We start from the raw sequence: 17,008 nt of genomic DNA on the forward strand, positions 1-17,008 counted from the left end.
GCTTTTGGCTCTGGGTTCATTCCTGAATGGCGTATTTGCCATCTGAAATAAGCAGTGCTTCCACTTGGCCTTCTGCAGAAGGGAGATAGTGACCGTCCAGAGCTGGAGCAGCTCATGCACTCCTTGCTGTGCTGTGGGTGCATTGCTCTCAGACTGCAGTGTGACGGAGGCTCCCCTCGCTTTCTCCTGCCTGCCTGTTGAGGTGTTTTGCTCTTTCTGTTCACAACCTTACGAGCTTTTCTGTCAGCACTTAGAAAGACACAGCACGCATGTCAGAACAGGGTGAGCTGCAGGAGTTTGGCCACACTTTTACCTAAAGAAAACATGCTGGGTATGGGTCTGGAGGAAGGAAAAAATGCAATAATACAGAAGCAATAACAAAAGCAATAACACAGAAAGGAACTTTCACTCTTCATTGAGAAATGGAAACTTCTTTTCTCTGAACGTGAAACTTGCTCCTTGATGTTCTAGCGATGAAGAAGGGAAGGACCTGATTTTTTGGGTCATGACATGATTCTAGAATTCAGGCTGTTGACGTTCTTGCTTTTGTGTTCCTCACTGTGAAATAAAACCAACAAATTTTTCCTGGGGCTTTATAGAAACCCGAATTACTAGATGAAAAGCACAGTTGTGCACTCAGTAATATTACCAGTAAGGAAGAAGCATAACCCAGATTCCTGTTTTGAGGACGTGTTGTTCTGTCTATGACACCTGAAGAGTGTCAGACATAAGACTGATCTTTCATTTTAAGCTAAGAACAGCCTTACGTGAAGTCCTGGGTCTCCTTGGCTTCCAGTGTCAGCATTGTACCCTCAACAAAGCAGAACTTGTTTTCTTGGCGTGCTTTGTTTTTGTAGCTCTGATGAGGAACAGCGTGATGCTTCCTTTCCTACAGAGTTCTGTTTCTTCTGCAATCCCTCACCCCTGCAGAAATACGCCGTTACACAACCGTGGCACCCCTTCTGCTCCAACTGAAAGGCAGGCAGCTGCTGGGTTCTTCCGAGCACTATGCTTCTTCTCTGTCCTACTGAGCAGTTTTCACAACAAACCCTAATATAAAAACGAGTTATTCAATTGGTGCGGAATTAAAACTGAGCATAATAAAGGGCCTGTCAGAGTAATGCAGTTATTCTTAATGCAGTCTTTCTGGAAGTATGTCATCACGGTTAAGTAAAAACGCAGTAATTTTGGGGGGCAGTGCACGGGTGGCGTTACTCGAATTGGAATTGCTTCCATACAATCACAGTCCTAACTTTGAGAGTGGGACTCTGCACATAGCTGCGATGATAAATTCTGCCCGTTTTGGTGGCAATTTTGTGCTGAGGAAACACAAAGTGGGTAAAAACGAGCCAGGATTGACTTAGCTGTGCTCAAAAGATTGTAATTCTTGAGAGTGAAATCCTGCGTCTCGTTCTGGCTCCCTGATAACCCCATCCTGTGGAACTGGCTGGTGGTAGAGTTAAATGCAGGTGCACCTACATTACCTGCTCTTATTGCTCGGCATTGTTTGTACTGCTGTACCTGCTCTTCGGTGCTGTGCACGACAGCACAGCTCCACTTACCTTCCTGATTTCAGCTGGATACACAGAGAGCTGCTAATTGCATCCAAACTAAGCAGCTTTTGTAAACCAAAACAAGTGTGCAACTTGTTCAACCATCCAGTGCAGACAATCCACCTCTTGGCCTTTGCAGTCTGCTGGAACTGAGGTGGAGGTGCTGTGCTGAGAACAGCCTGAGAATAGGTCTTTTCTCAGTGCCTGCCTCCTGAGGGCTTTGTGTTGGTGTAGGAATGAGATGTCTGATGCTGATGCTTCTTGCATCAATTTGTTGACGTATATGAGAGCTAGAAGAACTGAAGACCAGACTGGTACAAAATGAAGGGAGGGTCTTTAAACACTGATGTTTGGAGGAGCCGGTGCAGCTTGGCTGGTTGTTCTCCGCTGGGTCTGTGAGTGGAGCAGACTCATCAAAGCCTCTGGGAAAAAGAAAAGCAAATGCTGGCTAGCCTGAGAGGTCCTCGTATCTGGGGTGGTGCTGGAGGAGCAAAGAAACACCACGAGATAGATAGCATCCAAAGCCATAAGGCACAGAGCTCTGTGGGCACCTGAACCCTTCCTTGCACTGAAGTTCTAACTCACGGCACTGAGAAGATGTGAAATTAAACCACCTGGGGGTTTAGGGTGCCTTACAGTGCCAAGGCCCTACACAGCTCAGTGAGAGCATTTGTGCTGTAATCATGATACTTCTGTCAATGCAGAATATGAAGCCTCTTTCTCAGCAGAGAGGAAGCGATACTGAATATTAAGCCTGATTAATCACGTCTCTTTTTCTCAGAGAAAAAAAATGCAAATGATGCAGCACATGCCTTTTGCAGAAGGGATGCTTTGCACAGCGCCAGCAGCCTCGCTTTTCTGACACCAGTGCTGCTGACTGGGTTTTATACCCACGGAGAAATCCTTCCAGTACTCACCTCTTCACATCGCCGAAGAGGTGGTTCAGACTTCTCTCTGCCTTTTCTGCTCATCACACATTGCTCTCACTGTCTTTTCTTACTCACTCAAGAGCCCCAAGCCCGCAGCTGAGGGTGCTTTGAAAGGCAAAAGGGAGAGAAAGCAGAAGCGCCCACAGACTGCTGTACGTCTGTCCTGCGATGGCTGTCAGTCCCACCAGGAGGAGACAGGGTGCCCACAGGACCAGCCCAGCCCTTTCTCTCTGTGTTTAATCAAGATAGTGAGCAACAGTGATGAAAACAGCAATGTCCTCTGCCTGCCTGCGTGGGTTCTATCCGTGTTTGGACATCTCGTGGGCCCAAAGCAAACAAAATGTAAAGGATGAAAAGTTAAATGTTTCCCTGCTGTATAGCTCAGCTTGATTCAGCCTGTTCCACCTCTTCTGTCACCGTTTTCATGCTCCAGCACCTTGCTTTCATACAGAACCAACTCTGCTTCTCTATCATCCGTGTGTAGCGATGCTATCAGCAAAAACTGAAAGCCTTTATGGGGTGCGTGTGTCATCTGCAGGCATATGAAAATCTGATGTGGACGGGGGCACCATCCCCATTCTGAAGCCATTTGAAAACTGAACGTACATCCGGATCCAAATTGGGCAAACAAAGCTGCTACAGACAAAGCTCCATTCCATTTGTGGTGATGTTAGGACAGCAGGACAGTGAAGGTCACATCGGCTGAACTGGAAACTGTGTTTGGGGAGTGGGATGCCTGCATGCCAACGCCAGCAGCTGCAGCATGGCCCAAGGAGCTGCATTGGCTCCTGCTTCCAAGGAATATCTCCTTTTTGCAGCTGCTGTGCGTTGTGGCTGGAGCCCTGGGGCCATTGACAGCCCTGGAGCTTCCTGGCTCTGCCCCTCCTATCACCTCTGCTCACTGCCTAGTAGCAATCCAGCCTTCTGCAATGAAGTTTCCTCCATTTTAGCTTCTCAGCACCTGCAGCTATACATGGAAGGAAGTTGGCACTTGGGAAACAAAGTGTAGTTTCCTATTTCCTCTGAGCTTGTTTCCCACAGGTTTAGCCTGCAAACTAATATGCCAAGCTAAACTAAGCCAAACTAAGATGCAAGCCAGCAGATGAGTCACCTGCTGGGTGCTCTGCTAACTCAGCCACAGCTGAGGAAGTTCTATAGAAGCAGCTCAGACTGCGATGTCAGCCCCATCCCCAAGACACCAAGTTAACATAGTGAGTTCATCTTCACTTGCATTCAAAGAAAGGAGGTAATAAATGAAATGATAGAGCAAGAATAGCACAGAACAAGGCAATGCCCCTAACCTTGCTACTTAGGATTAACTACAGTGATTAGGAAAGACACATCACCAATTGCCCCAGTATTTTACTATCATCCAGACCTGCATCCACTGGATGCCCCAGTTGCAGTGAGGGTTTGCTTCCTGGGAGCTGGGAGATCCTGGCAGGTAGATCTCCAGCTTCACTACTGGAGAGTCCAGCTTTTCTACTTTTGAACAGACAAGCTTACATACCTTTAAGCACGGAAACATCTGGTTTAATTCTCCCTCTTTGGATTCCACCTCCAGCCTGGCCAAGGCTCAAGGAGGAACCATGGAGTCTGTGTATTAGTGAGCCTTGATGCTTCTGAACAAGGAAAGGTCCACACATTTTCATAATGCTTCATGTAAGCTACATCTCTTGCTAACGAGGCACCTTATCCAAGATATGTATTTTGCTAATGGTCGTATCCATTTGGTTAATGATTGGACAATGATGATGTATAAGGGGTTGTGAGATTCATCCAGAAGTCCACATTGGTTCAAGGCCTACAGTTCAAGCCTTCAGCAGCACAAACAGTGCCGAATTTCTTAAACTCCGCCTTATTAAACAAATGCACATCACTTCATGTTGTTCACTTCTGCCAAGCTGTGGGGCTCCTTGCACAAGAACATCAACAGGATGGAGCTCTTTACAATAAGAGCAGAAAGGCTGGTGTTGCCCCATCCCTGCAGACAGCCGAGGTCGGGCTGGATGGGCTCTGAGCACTGCTGGAGCTGTGGGCGTCCCTGTGCACTGCAGGGAGCGCGACCTGATGGCCTTTAGGGGTCCCTTCCCATGAAGATTCTATGGCTTTGTGGTCTGGCTGTTTGCACAGCGCTGCCCCCAGCCCCGCTCTGCACCATTCAGCATCTCCAACATTTGCAGAGCGCTCCCCGGTGATCGCTCCCTTATTACACTGCTGATGCACTTAAACCCCTGTTTGCTCTGTGCACACATCGGAGCTATCTGCAACATCAGAACTGCTACAAAAGGCGGTGAGAGGCACAGCGTTTTTCTTTCACCCCCTTTTATTTCCATAAAATCCGACTCGCTGATGGACCGCGTTTGCCTGAAATGCGAAGGAAGCAAAATAAACAGCAGTGCTGTGAGAGCAGCATTAAAACGCAGCCATGCTTTCCACACCATCGCTTACTTTGACACGCGGACAGATACATGATGAGCAAAAAGGGGTCTTCAAACAAGGAGAGCTGTTCCTTGAAGCTTGCATACTTGTCAACGTTACCGGGTTCCTTCTTTAGGGCAGAAGGCATCCCATAGGACTCAGTCCCCCCCCTCTGAGCACGTGTTCTCATTGACTTTCAGGATGACTGTCAGCATAAGAGCAAAGATAAGCCTAAGAAAAGGCAGACAGGCCTTCAGAGTTGCTTCCATTTTGGCTAATCGTTGGTTTTCTCTTTCAAAAAGACCCAACCCCCTCAAGTGGAGTTTCTATTGGTGGCTTGCTTCAAATGACTCAGCTGAATGCCTGAGGGACTTCAACAGATTTCTGTATTTGCTTCATGACGATGCTCCGAAAACGCGTTTCTCCCCCCTCCACCCAAAAAAAAAAAAAAAAAAAAAAAAAGGATTCAAAAAGCCAATGTTAATTAAAAAATAAAAAATATATTAAAAAAATAATAATCACCTCAAGCCCTACTTTGATCCCCCCCCCTGCAGACTGTTACTTTTCACCATAATTGCAAAGGTAACCTGCAGGGAAACAAATTAAGACGAAGAGAGAAGATACAAAAATGGAAGTGCTCCAGAAGCAGCCTCAAAGCAGAGCAACCCGAGGCAGTGTGAGATGAGATCCAACATGAGAGAGCGTCCTTCATCAGGTGGGATGGACGCAGACATGTCATGCACAGGCAAAATCTGAGAAAGGCGCAGCCTCTGTGGCTGAGGAAAGCCAAACGTTCTGCTGTGGTGTTGCTGTTTATCTGAAAATGCACATTTTTTTTCCCTGAATTTTCCATTTCCTGGCTTGAATCGTGATGAGCAATTGGGATGTCCCACGGACGGCGACGCTGTCACTCAGCACAGAGCATGTGTCTTCCGTAGCGACGCCGCGCAGTGAAACTCCGGACTGAGGCATGAAAATGCCATTGTAAATTAAACAAGAACGCATAATGAATAACAAAAATGAAAGAGTGAATCACATGAAGCAATAAAAGGAGACGCAATAAACTGAGATTAAACAAGGGAACAATTTGGCTCATGCAGGAGGGTACACAACTGTCTTCAGGAGTGCTTGAGCTGGATAATCCGCCCAGTAATTACGTTACTTTACATCCCTGGTAGCTTCCAGCAGGAAGCACTGTGGGTGCAGCTCTGTGGGGTCAGCTGAAGGACCTGGCTATCCCTCGCAGCCAGCTCTGTTAACAGCATCTCTGACACCGTGACGTGTCTCTCCAGACACAGAACTGTCACATCAACCAATTCCATGCGACTTCACCCCTCTGCCCGTTCCCCTTGGGGGCAAACAGCACGACAGGGCTGCACATCCTTCTGCCACGCATCCACCTTCACTCCACTGAGGCCACTTTGAGGAGCACACGTTTGTGTTCCAGCTCTTGGTGGCCTTTACAGCCCTCTGTCATCCACTTCAGGGACTCACCCACCTCTCCTCCTTGCTCTCAGCAGGGTGGAAATCACAGAATCATAGACTCACGGAATGGCCTGGGTTGCAAAGGAGCACAGCGCTCATCCAGTTCCAACCCCCTGCTGTGTGCAGGTTGCCAACAGCAGCCCAGGCTGCCCAGAGCCACATCCAGCCTGGCCCTGAATGCCTGCAGGGATGGGGCATCCACAGCCTCCTTGGGCAACCTGTGCCAGTGAGGAACAGCTTTCCATTCATTAATACAGCTGGCCAGCTCTGGGTGCCCTGACGTGCTGGAACACCACAAGGAGAAAGTGCTGCAAACCTGAGTTGTATTTGTAAATACCTGCAACAGCAACTTCAGGTGATAACTGGAAATTAAAAGAAACTGCCTCAGAGCTTGAAGTCATGTTGTCTTTTGAGTTTGCTCGTTTTCTAGTGATCTCTCCACCTCAGAAGTGCAGGAGCAACTTTTTTCCCCTTAAGCTCTTGCAAAAACTTCTCAGCCTGTTCAGGCATTTCCATCCAGAGAGGCAAACTGCTTCTGTGAACACTTGTCGTGCTTTCTGTAAAGAAGATAAGACATTTTTGTTTTTAACTTCTTCCAAAAAGGAGTTCCTGCAGCGGAGATGTCACCCGGCTCCCTGCCCCAAGCCGTGTTGACGGCACTTTGCTTTAGCGCGTAAATTAGGACACAGACATGAGAACCTGCACGGCCGACGGTAAAACCGCACCGTGCCATGGCCATCCCCTCGCCTATGTCCCCTGACCCCCGTGTCCCATTCCGGGTTCCTGCGGCAAAGCCCCCCCGCCGCTGCTGCCCCGCGCAGACCGACCCGAGCCCGCCGGATGTACCCGAGGGGAAAACCCACTCTTCGGAAGTTTCTGATTCGCGAACGTAACTAATGGTGAAAACGGCCCCGAGCGCCGTGTAGGGCGGTGTCTCCATCAGAGCGAGAGCTGCCACGGCCCGGCTGCCCGCGGAGAACGGGAACAGGCCGGAGCGCCGGCGGCACCGGGACAACCGGGTTCCCCAGGGCTCGGCGGAGCGGGACGAGCGGCACCGGGACGGCCGTCGGGGAGCACGTGCGGCGGATAGGGGCAGCGCCGGGGCTGAGCTCCGGGATGGAACCGACCCCGCCTCCCCCCTCCGAGAGCCCTCCGGGGCGGGGAGGAAGGCGGGGGGGTCCGGCTGCCCGCGGCATCACCCGCCCCCGCCGGAGGCAGGATGGAGGCACGGGGGGCCGGGGGCGGCCGCAGCCCCGGCCCCGTGAGGAGGCGTCAGGCGCTGGAGCTCCGGTCCCGGCTTCGTATAAATGGGGGTCGTCAGCGGCGGCGTGTCAGCAGCGCTCTCGGCCCAGCCGCAGCCAGAGCCGGAGCGCGAAGCCGGGCTGGGGCCGGCCCGCAGCGGAGTGCGGCTCGACGGCGGCGCGGGCAGGGAAGCGGCACCGGCACGATGGGCGGCGGCGGCCCCCGGCGGCCCGGCGCGCTGCCGCTGCTGGCTCTGCTGGCTCTGCTGGCTGCTCAGGGCGGAGCGGCCCCGCTGCAGCCCGGCGGCTCCCCCGCGCTCACCAAGATCTACCCCCGCGGCAGTCACTGGGCTGTGGGTAAGTCTCCGTGCCGCCCCCCGCGCTCCGCTGGCCGCTCCGGGGGCTCCGTGCTGCCCGCCTGCCGCCGCCGTCGGGTCTCCTTCCCCGCTCCGTCCCGGGAGCGCCGGGCGGGCTGTGGCTGTGCGGGACGAGTTCCTACATCCGACATCAAGGCATGGGAAGTCTAAACTTTCAGCTTCTTCACTCACAACTTGTTTCACCATTCTTATCAGGTGCTGCTCCCTATTTCCGGCAAAATGCTTGGTTATCTCTCTCCGGTTTGTAGCAACATCCCCACTGCCCGTGTAGGAAATCAGTTGTAACACTGACAGCGCCTTCAGTCCCTGCCGTGCTTCAGTTTCAAAATCTTGCTTCCGTTCCCCTTCCCTTTCCTTTTCCCCTTCCTTTTCCCTTTCCCTCCCCTCCCCTCCCCTCCCTCCATACCATCACTACTCCTAGCTGATATTTGAACCCTTAAAGCCGTGTTTTGCCTGTTTGGATGAATTTCATGCCACAGTCCTCGTTCTTACAGGGCACTTAATGGGGAAAAAGAGCACTGGGGATTTTCCTTATGCCTATGAAGAAGAAAACAAGATCCCATTTTCAGCCTCACCTGAAAATATCAAGCAGCTGGATGACTATCTGCAGCGGGAAGAAATGTCCAAACATTTGCTACAGCTGCTGGAAGGGAATGAAAATAAAAGTGCTCACTTCTCAAAAGGAGGGCTTCCCTGGCACGCCAGGAACTCCTGGGAGACAGATGACAGCAGCAGCTGGAAAGATGTAAGTAAGACAAAATGTGTGAGCGCATTCCTTAGTCACCTTTTGTTTTAAAGTGGCATACCATCTCTTGACTTCTGCATTGATCTGATCGTTATCAGAAGTGTGTCTAAAGCAGCAGTCATTCAGTAAATGCAGCATTCATTCAGTGAAGCAGGATTTTACCCTTGATTAGGAATGGTCGGTCACATACGCCGTGATTTATGAACAATTCAGCAGGTGTTCCACAGGTTTCAGTGTCCAGATTCCCTTTCAGCCCCCCCTGGTTGTCAGCATTCTTGGTTTTTCTGGCACTTCCTCAGGCTGAGATGACCGCATCAGCAGCAAGTTCTGTGTCAAATCAGCAGAACCGAGCTGAAAAACAGGTGTGCATGCAGGGAGGAGGCAGAGAGCTTTACACATCCTGTATAAAGCTGCCCCACACGGGCTGTGTGTTCTGGCTGCTGTTGCCTGCTCTGGCTTGCAAGGCACCTTACCCTGGAGCTGAGCTGCTCCCAGCTCTGCTTTCAGCACACCCAAATCCCTTCCCCAGGCATCAGTGTGTCTGCCTGATGATGCTGACCGCTGCTGTGGTCGTGTTTGGTCCCGCGGAATCAATCTCTGCCTGCAGGCGAGCTTTAACACGTGCCATCCTTAATCCAACCTCTCCTTCCCTTAAGCAACGGTACCTACGAGCGCCAGTTCATGAGGTGTGGCTTTGGTACAGATTCACCCCCATTCCTTTGGGAAACCCTGTGAAATGTACTTGGGAGGATGTTTAACAGAAGGTAATCGAGGTCCGAAAGAAGGCTTGCTGTGTGCACTGCAGAACTTGCAGTACGACTCCTTTCTCTGCAAAGCACCAGGTTCCAGGACGGTGATGGAGCTGCACATCTCTTTTGGGGCAGCATTGATACGGTATAGAAAGAGTGACACATGCTTTTAGAGGCACTGATGAGAAGGGTTTTTCTTCCCATCTTCTCCACCAGTGCGTATTCCTGAGGTAACTCTGCCCTGCCTTCCCTCCTGAATTCCCAGTGCAGTGAAATCATTGCTGCTGACTTGAATAAGGATTTACTCATTCAATTAAGCTGTGATTTAAGTCTCTTAGAGCACTGATGTGAATGCTGCCCGTGTGTTTGTTTCTGGCTGTAGCTTTATGACAGTGATGTTTAAAATAACTGTGATTGATATGGTCTATAAAGGGAAAGCTATTTGTCTCCTCCTCAGTTCTGCAGCGTGCAGCTCTGTAATCCAGTTAGACAAACTCCATTATGTTATATGGAGAGGGAAATATTTTTACTTCTAAAAGCATTTGGTAATAAATCGTATTTGAATGGCCAGATGTTGCCCTTATTGAATTCTATTCACATCTGTGTGCTTTTGCTCTAAATTAATATCCACTTTTTTTTTTTGGGGGGGGGGGGGGTCAGACATTGAACGTATTTATGGAATAAATAACGGGGTAATAACAAATACGTGGAATAACATTGCCTTAAATCTCCAGAATTATCAAACGAGTGGCAGAATAAATCACGTCTCCTGTGCAACCGTGATATGTGACATCAGCAGAGCCTCGTTTTGCCACAGAACCTTTCATTTCCAGTGTGCAAAGTTGCTTTGTCTCTCCCCTGCACCATGAAAGGGGGCGCCTACCCCCTGCTCTCCTCTTGCTGGACGCAAACAGCCGATTGCATGCAGCCTGGAGAGGACAGAATGCACTGTTCTTCCACCAGGCTCCAAAAGCAAAACCCCAGCACCCAACAACCCAACCCAGACCTTCTGCTGAGGTCTGCCTTCCCGGTGCAGGAGGTCTGAAGACCAAAAGCGACGTGCTTTGATGCAGGAGGGCTGTGCACTCAGATGCTGTCCTGGGGGATGCGCTGTAGTGGGAAATGCTGGCAGGAGGTGGGTGTTGGACTGGATGGTCTCACACGTCTTTTCCAGGCTTGGTGAACTTGTGATCTTTTCCCAAATGTTTAAATAACGATTGCTGTTATTTTTCTTTCCTGACGAGGCAGTGTTTATTTGCAGGGGCAAATTCTGGTGCACAGGAAATTCAGCCTCACGTGTACACAGCGACATGAGAGCTGACATGACCTCTGGATTTCTGTTCTGTGGATGTAGTGTTGATACCTAAACGCACATATTTTGTATACCCTCTGGGTATGAGGGCTTCCATCTTGCACTTGGCCCACACGCTTCCTGTTCATGCTCAGTGGAGTTGCCTGTGTATGGGGACAGTGGCTGGGCATCAGGTGGCTGAGCAAATGGTGATGGGGCAGTGGCTACGGGATGTTTGCAGTTGGCCCTCGGTGCCATTGTGCTTTTCCAGCCACAGTGTGTTTGGAAAAGAAACTGACTGTGAGAGGCAGCAGATCCCGTGTTCGGAATTGGTTCGCTGTGAAACTGCCCTTTGGGTGGAGGTACTGAAGTGTGAGCAAGAGTGATTTGTGTGCTGTGCAGCGATGCATTACCTGCCCTGGGACCAAAGAGTGACCAGGGAGCTGCAGGCAGGGAGTGGTGCTGAGCACGGGGAGCTGCTGTGTCTCTCCACTGAGCATCATTGAAGGCAGGCGCTGCTGGGAAGGGCTCTGTTCCATGGAGCCTGTCAAATTTCAGTGCAGTTTTTGAATTTAAAATCATAGATTGGGAGTTACTGACCCTGAAGTCAAAAGCTGCAGCAGTAAATTCAGGTCTGCCCTTCAAGTAACTCGGCTCAGAGCCTTGGGTGCAAGCTCTGATTTGTTCTGAGCATTATCCACCATCAGTGCTCATGCTGTGCCATTCAGTTCTCAACAACAACAACAATAATTATTATTATTATTATTATTATAAAATTCAGAAAGACCAGAACACATTGTGATGAGTATCAAAACAGACAGCCAAAATGGGAGAGAACTGAGCATCACAGTGCTGGGAATTCAGCGGCGGGTGGAGTGCCTGAGTTCCATCCTTCTGTCTTAAGGCAGCTGTGGGCTGAAGGAAGACTTTGCTGCTCTTTATTCCATGGATAAATTGCAGTTGAAGTGTTTAAAGATCGGAAAGGAAATCTGTCCTGCAAGCTGGCCTTGGTGTAAGTCGGAAAATAAGCTCTAAACTGTTCCTGTGTCTTGGCTTTTTAGCAGTAATGAGGCATTATATCAACCAAGATGGCAGACAGAATGCTCTGGGAAATGACTTTCCTCTTACTTTGCTGATTGGCCATTAAGCTGATCAAGACAAAGGATGTCTTTTTGTGTTTGTTATGGGAGCACACGAGGCAGCTGTGTATGAGGCTGATGAGCTTAGAGAGTGACTTCTGCCAGGCCTGCTCTGTAAATGCCATTTTTTCTCTTTTTATCAGATGATGGAGAATCTGCTCCAAGTTGTGAATATGAAGGAGGGCACTCCGAGCTGAAAGGAAGTCTCTAAACCCGAAGAATTGGAACACTTTCCATAAGAGACTATGTTTCACAACCACTTGATTGTTATCAGATAATCAGCAAGGTTTCCTTTCTGTAAACAAGATTTCCGTTGTGTAAGACACCTAAATACACGTATTCTTGTATGTTTCGGCAAAGACCACGCTCCCTACTTCATTTCCGACGCTGCCCTTTCTTCCTCGAGCGGCTGTGACAGCCGCAATGCTCACGGAAGGGTCTTACAACGAATTACACCCGCCCGCTCCGGTCGGACACCGCGCGGCGTCCCGGCGCTGCAGCGGATGGCGCTGATGGAAGGAGCCGCGGCTGCTCTCCCGCTGTGCCCGACGCGGCCGCCAGGGGGCGCCGCAGCACCGCGGATCCGGGGCAGTGCGGGGCGGTGCGGTGGGAGGCGCGGGGCGGTGCGGGGGGTCCGCCTGTTTTCCCAGTCCTTTCCCAGCTGGTTAGTCCTTCCCGCCCTCCTCCTTCAGTTTTTCCCTCCTGGAGGATGGGGTTCTCTTCCCCCAATTTAAGATCATTGGTTCCTAACAGTTGGAAGGGACCAGCAGGTCCCACTGCCTGCAGTGCACAGGAGCACCCACAGCTCCATCAGGTGCTCAGTGCCCCATCCAGCATGACCTTGGGATGGGGCACCACCACCTTTCTGGGCACTCAGGTTCCTCACCGCCCTCAATGTGAACGACTTTTTCGACCTAAATCTCCACTCTTTAAGCTTGAAGCCATTTCCCCTTGTTCTATCACCACAGACCCTGCTGAAGCGTCTGCCCCCTTCTTTCCTGCAGCTCCCTTTTAGACACTCACAGGCTGCTCCCAGGTCTCCCTGGAGCCTTCTCTTCTCCCTGCTCTCAGCCTGTCCTCACAGGGGAGGTGTTCCATCCCTGGCACCACTTCTGCAGCCCTCCTCTGGATGTGCTCTGTCAGGCCCACGTCCCTCCTGCACTGAGCACTCCCCATCTGGACACGGCACTCCAGGTGAGGTCTCACAGCTCAGAGCAGAGGGGCGCATCCCCCCCTCGCCCTGCCGGCCACGCTGCTGCGGATGCAGCCCGGGACACGGTTGGCTTTCTGGGCTGTGAGGTGACACTGCTGGCTCATACCCAGCTGCCATCCAGCAGCGCCTCGCGTCCTTTTCGGCAGGGCTGTGCTCCATCCTCACATCCCCCAGCTTGATGGTGCAGGTTGCCACGGCCCAGGTGCACTCCTTGCATTTGGCTTTGTAGAACCTCATGCAACTTTCATGGACGCTCCTCAGCCTGTCCAGGTCTCTCTGGATGGCATCCTGCCACCCTTGGGCCTGCCAAAAGCACCAAAGCCTTGGTGTCATCCACAAACTGCTGTGGGTGCGCTCAGTTTCTCTGCCTGTAGGGTGGCACTGGTGTGATGTGACAGAGAGGGAAAAAGCAGAGGTGTGCCCACGGCAGCTGAGTGGCTGCAGGACCACAAGGCCCCAAAGATCTGGGGCTGCCCACCATGTAGGCCATGCTGCATTCTCTGTGCTCCCTGTGCTCCCTCCCATACCAGCAGCCCGAGCTGCAGCTCTGCCTCCTCCTAAGGCCATCCAAATCCCTGCTGCCCATCACTGCTCTCCCCTAACTGCCCTGACCTGATCATTTTAACCTCTTTTCTACACAGCACCAAACATTTCAGGGCTTTATGTCACCGTTCTTAGTGCGGCAGGAACTTCGTATGCCAAAGGGCTGACGTGTCGGCCAACATTCACATCACACATTAGCAAAATAGAGAAGGCACGATGTTTGTTCTACCAGAAAGCCCAGCAGTGCTGTCAGTATGGCAGCAGCCCCACTCTAATCCTCCCCAGCTTCTGGTTCTGTCCCCCCACACGTGCAGGCAGGTGACACGAGCTCCCGCATAGCCCAAAAGGCTTTATTTTGGGGGATGAAACAAACGCAGAGGTGGGTTTGGTCCCCAGGTCCTGTGCCTGCCCTCCCCCCATAGGTGGAATGGGCACAGCTCAGCCAGGATCCCAGCACAGTGCCCCCAGCACAGCCAGCACCCAGCGCGCCCTCCTGCCTGAACCCAGCACCATCACAAGGGGCTGCATCTTTCGATAGCTCCATTTACAGCTGTTTTATGGGTGCGACTTTTCCTCGGAGCTCTGGGTAGCCGCAGGGGTCGGCAGCAGGGGCTGGCAGCGCCGTCCTGCTGATGGAATTGAAGCAAAAGGAGAAAGAGCTCCGGCAGAAATGGCCGCGCTAAGAGCCTTAGAGCAGTCAGAGCAAAGAAGTGGTTAAGGATCTAGATGATTTAATCCAGTTTTAAGAAAAGGTTTTACAGTGAGCAATTAGATGCTGGTTAAGGAATTAATCACTAATGGGTCATTAACTCTGACTGCTATTGTACAGTTAACAAGCCGAGGCAGGATTATTAGACTCAGCACCCAATTAAGGAGGAGAAGATATTTACAACAAATGGAACAAACGGGATTTTAAAATGGAACGGGACAGTCGGAAAGCGCAGGAAGACAGAAAACCAGGCGGGGTGCGGGTGCGTTTGTGCTCAGCCCTTTATTGGCTCCGAAAACATTTACCTTTCCACGTTCAGGAGGGCTGAAGTGCTAACACCGTCACTTTCCTCGGAGGACGCGGCTGCACACAGGGGCCGATAATCCGGCGCAGGGTTCAGGCGGACCGCAGGTAACAAAGGAACTGCTCCGTACGTCCGCGGAAGAGTCCCGTCGCCACAGCCCGGCGATGCACGCCGTCTTTCGCCTGCAGGTTTTGGATAAAGAGCTTGAAGAGAAGCGAACGGGAGTCCGCAATGCTCCGCCGTGCCGAGCAGAACTCCGCGGGTCCTCCTGGCGGCCGTGCGGGATGCGGGAGGCAGCGGGATGCAGGCGGGCAGGGGGATGGTGTCAAAAGGTGGGCGAGCATCCCTGGACCCCAGGGAGCACCCCCGGACCCGGGGAGCACCCCCAGACCAAGGGGTGCTGCTTGATGACCGCAAGCAACAAGTGCTGCAGGAGGTATTCCATCCAGGTGATGCACACGAGCAAGAGCTTCCGAAACAGAGGGATCCCAGTGATTAGCTGCACCCGCTCTGTGCACACCAAGGGGCTTGGGGGGGTCGGGGGGGGACGGGACTCTGCTGCGAAGGAGGCTGCGGAGGGATGCTTAGGAACTGCTGTCTGAGGTGAAAGAGCTCCCTGAAGTGAAGCTGAGCGGAGCTGACATGCTTGCTCCTGACAGGGCTCTTAAAGATATGCACAGATTGTGAAAATATAATTAGAAGCCAGCCTTTGTCTGGCCACAACGAGTGGGAAATGGTGAAAGGAAAGGCCTCCCGGCCGGCATTGAATCGTCCCTGGGACACAATAAGGGCGCTTGTGCATCCTTCTCCTTTCCCTAATGAGAAATGTTAATTGCCACAACCTCCAGAGTGTGCAGAGTGCCCCGTGCCCAGCAGAGGAGAAGGGCGGTTTCATTACAGCTTCTCAGCCCCATTACGGGCAGTAACGGAGATAATGGAAAAAAAAGGGATGCTGCAGTTACAGCTGAGGTGGCTCAGGAAGGGTGCTGTGCTGCAGGGGGTGATCACAGCCCTGCACCCTGACGGCACTCGGCCCCACAGCACTCATCCCCACGACGCTCAGCCCTACAGCGCTCAGCCCTACAGTTCTCAGCTCCACAGCCCTCAGCCCGACAGCGTTCAGCCCCATAGCACTCAGCCCCACAGCGTTCAGCCCCACAGCACTCAGCCCCACAGTGCTCGACCTGACAGCGCTCAGCCCACAGCGCTTCACCCCACGACATTCACCCCACAGCACTCAGCCCTGCAGCACTTGATCTCACATCTCTCAGACCCCTCCGAGGTCGAGCCCACGACACAGCGCTGCTACGCTCAGCCCCTCAGCACTCACTCCCTCAAAGCTCAACGGCGCAGTGCTCAGCCCTGCAAACACTCAGCCTTGCAGCACTTGCTCCAGAGCCTCAGCCCCGCAGCACTTGAACCTGCAGCTCTCAGCCCCACAGCTTTCAGCCCCACAGCTCTCAGCCCCGCAGCTCTCAGCCCCACAGTTCTCAGCCCCGCTGCTCTCAGCCCTGCAGCTCTCAGCCCCACAGCTCTCAGCCTCGCAGTTCTCAGTCCCACAGCTCTCAGCCCCACAGCTCTCAGCCACGCAACTCTCAGCCTCTCAGCTCAGCCCCACAGTTCTCAGTCCTGCAGCACTCGGCCCCACAGTTCTCAGCCCCACAGTTCTCAGCCCTGCAGCACTGAGCCCCGCAGTTCTCAGCCCCATAGCACTCAGTCCCACAGCTCTCAGCCCCACAGCTCTCAGCCCTGCAGTTCTCAGCCCCACAGCTCTCAGTCCCGCAGCACTGAGCCCCGCAGCTCTCAGCCCCACAGCTCTCAGTCCTGCAGCTCTCAGTCCCGCAGCACTCAGCCCCGCAGCTCTCAGCCCCACAGCTCTCAGCCCCACATTGTTCAGATCACAGTTCTCAGTCCCACAGCTCTCAGCCCCACGGCACAGCCATCCCCTTGCCTGTGCAGTCACCGGGGAGCACAGGGCTTGCAGGATCTGTCAGTCCTTTTCTCTGGGGTCAGTGTGGGCCAGAAGCACAGGGTGAGGTGGCAAAGGACATCTGGACCTCAGGCCACCCTGCAAAACTGTGCGAGGATGGGAAGCACCACTGGGCCACAACCCTGGCAGAGCTCCGTGGCGGCTGAGGGAGCACCACGGCCACACTGAGGGACAGGAGGACCCCAGGGGCTGGTAGCCCTGGCAGCCCCTTAGTGCACACACCCTGCAAGCCAGCGGTGCCACTGAATGGCACAAAAGCAGAGGACCCTTCCCGCACCCTGCGGGTCACAGCTCCCAGGCACTCCGTGCATCTCTTGCG

The 17,008-nt window shown here is 52.6% G+C and overlaps 1 protein-coding gene across 1 annotated transcript; it reads left to right on the forward strand.

Annotated features, from left to right (window-relative positions):
* The first annotated feature begins 7,835 nt into the window (after positions 1-7,835).
* Positions 7,836-12,289, forward strand: LOC122191510 (gastrin releasing peptide). The gene is made up of 3 exons (XM_042891792.1): positions 7,836-7,986; positions 8,501-8,751; positions 12,074-12,289. Exons 1-3 carry the CDS (start codon positions 7,836-7,838, stop codon positions 12,125-12,127), a joined length of 456 nt encoding a protein of 151 aa, XP_042747726.1. The 3' UTR covers positions 12,128-12,289.
* Positions 12,290-17,008: the final 4,719 nt, after the last annotated feature.

Source organism: Lagopus leucura, unplaced genomic scaffold, assembly GCF_019238085.1.
Source record: "Lagopus leucura isolate 7727_CA_CO unplaced genomic scaffold, USGS_WTPT01 27-6_obj-0_obj, whole genome shotgun sequence".
NCBI lineage: Eukaryota > Metazoa > Chordata > Aves > Galliformes > Phasianidae > Lagopus > Lagopus leucura.

Excerpts from the sequence above, each read along its gene's own strand:
- LOC122191510 (XM_042891792.1), top strand. The coding sequence starts at position 7,836 with ATGGGCGGCGGCGGCCCCCGGCGGCCCGGCGCGCTGCCGCTGCTGGCT. Across the intron at positions 7,987-8,500 it reads CGGCAGTCACTGGGCTGTGG|GGCACTTAATGGGGAAAAAG; the intron begins GTAAGTCTCCGT and ends TCGTTCTTACAG. Across the intron at positions 8,752-12,073 it reads ACAGCAGCAGCTGGAAAGAT|ATGATGGAGAATCTGCTCCA; the intron begins GTAAGTAAGACA and ends TCTTTTTATCAG.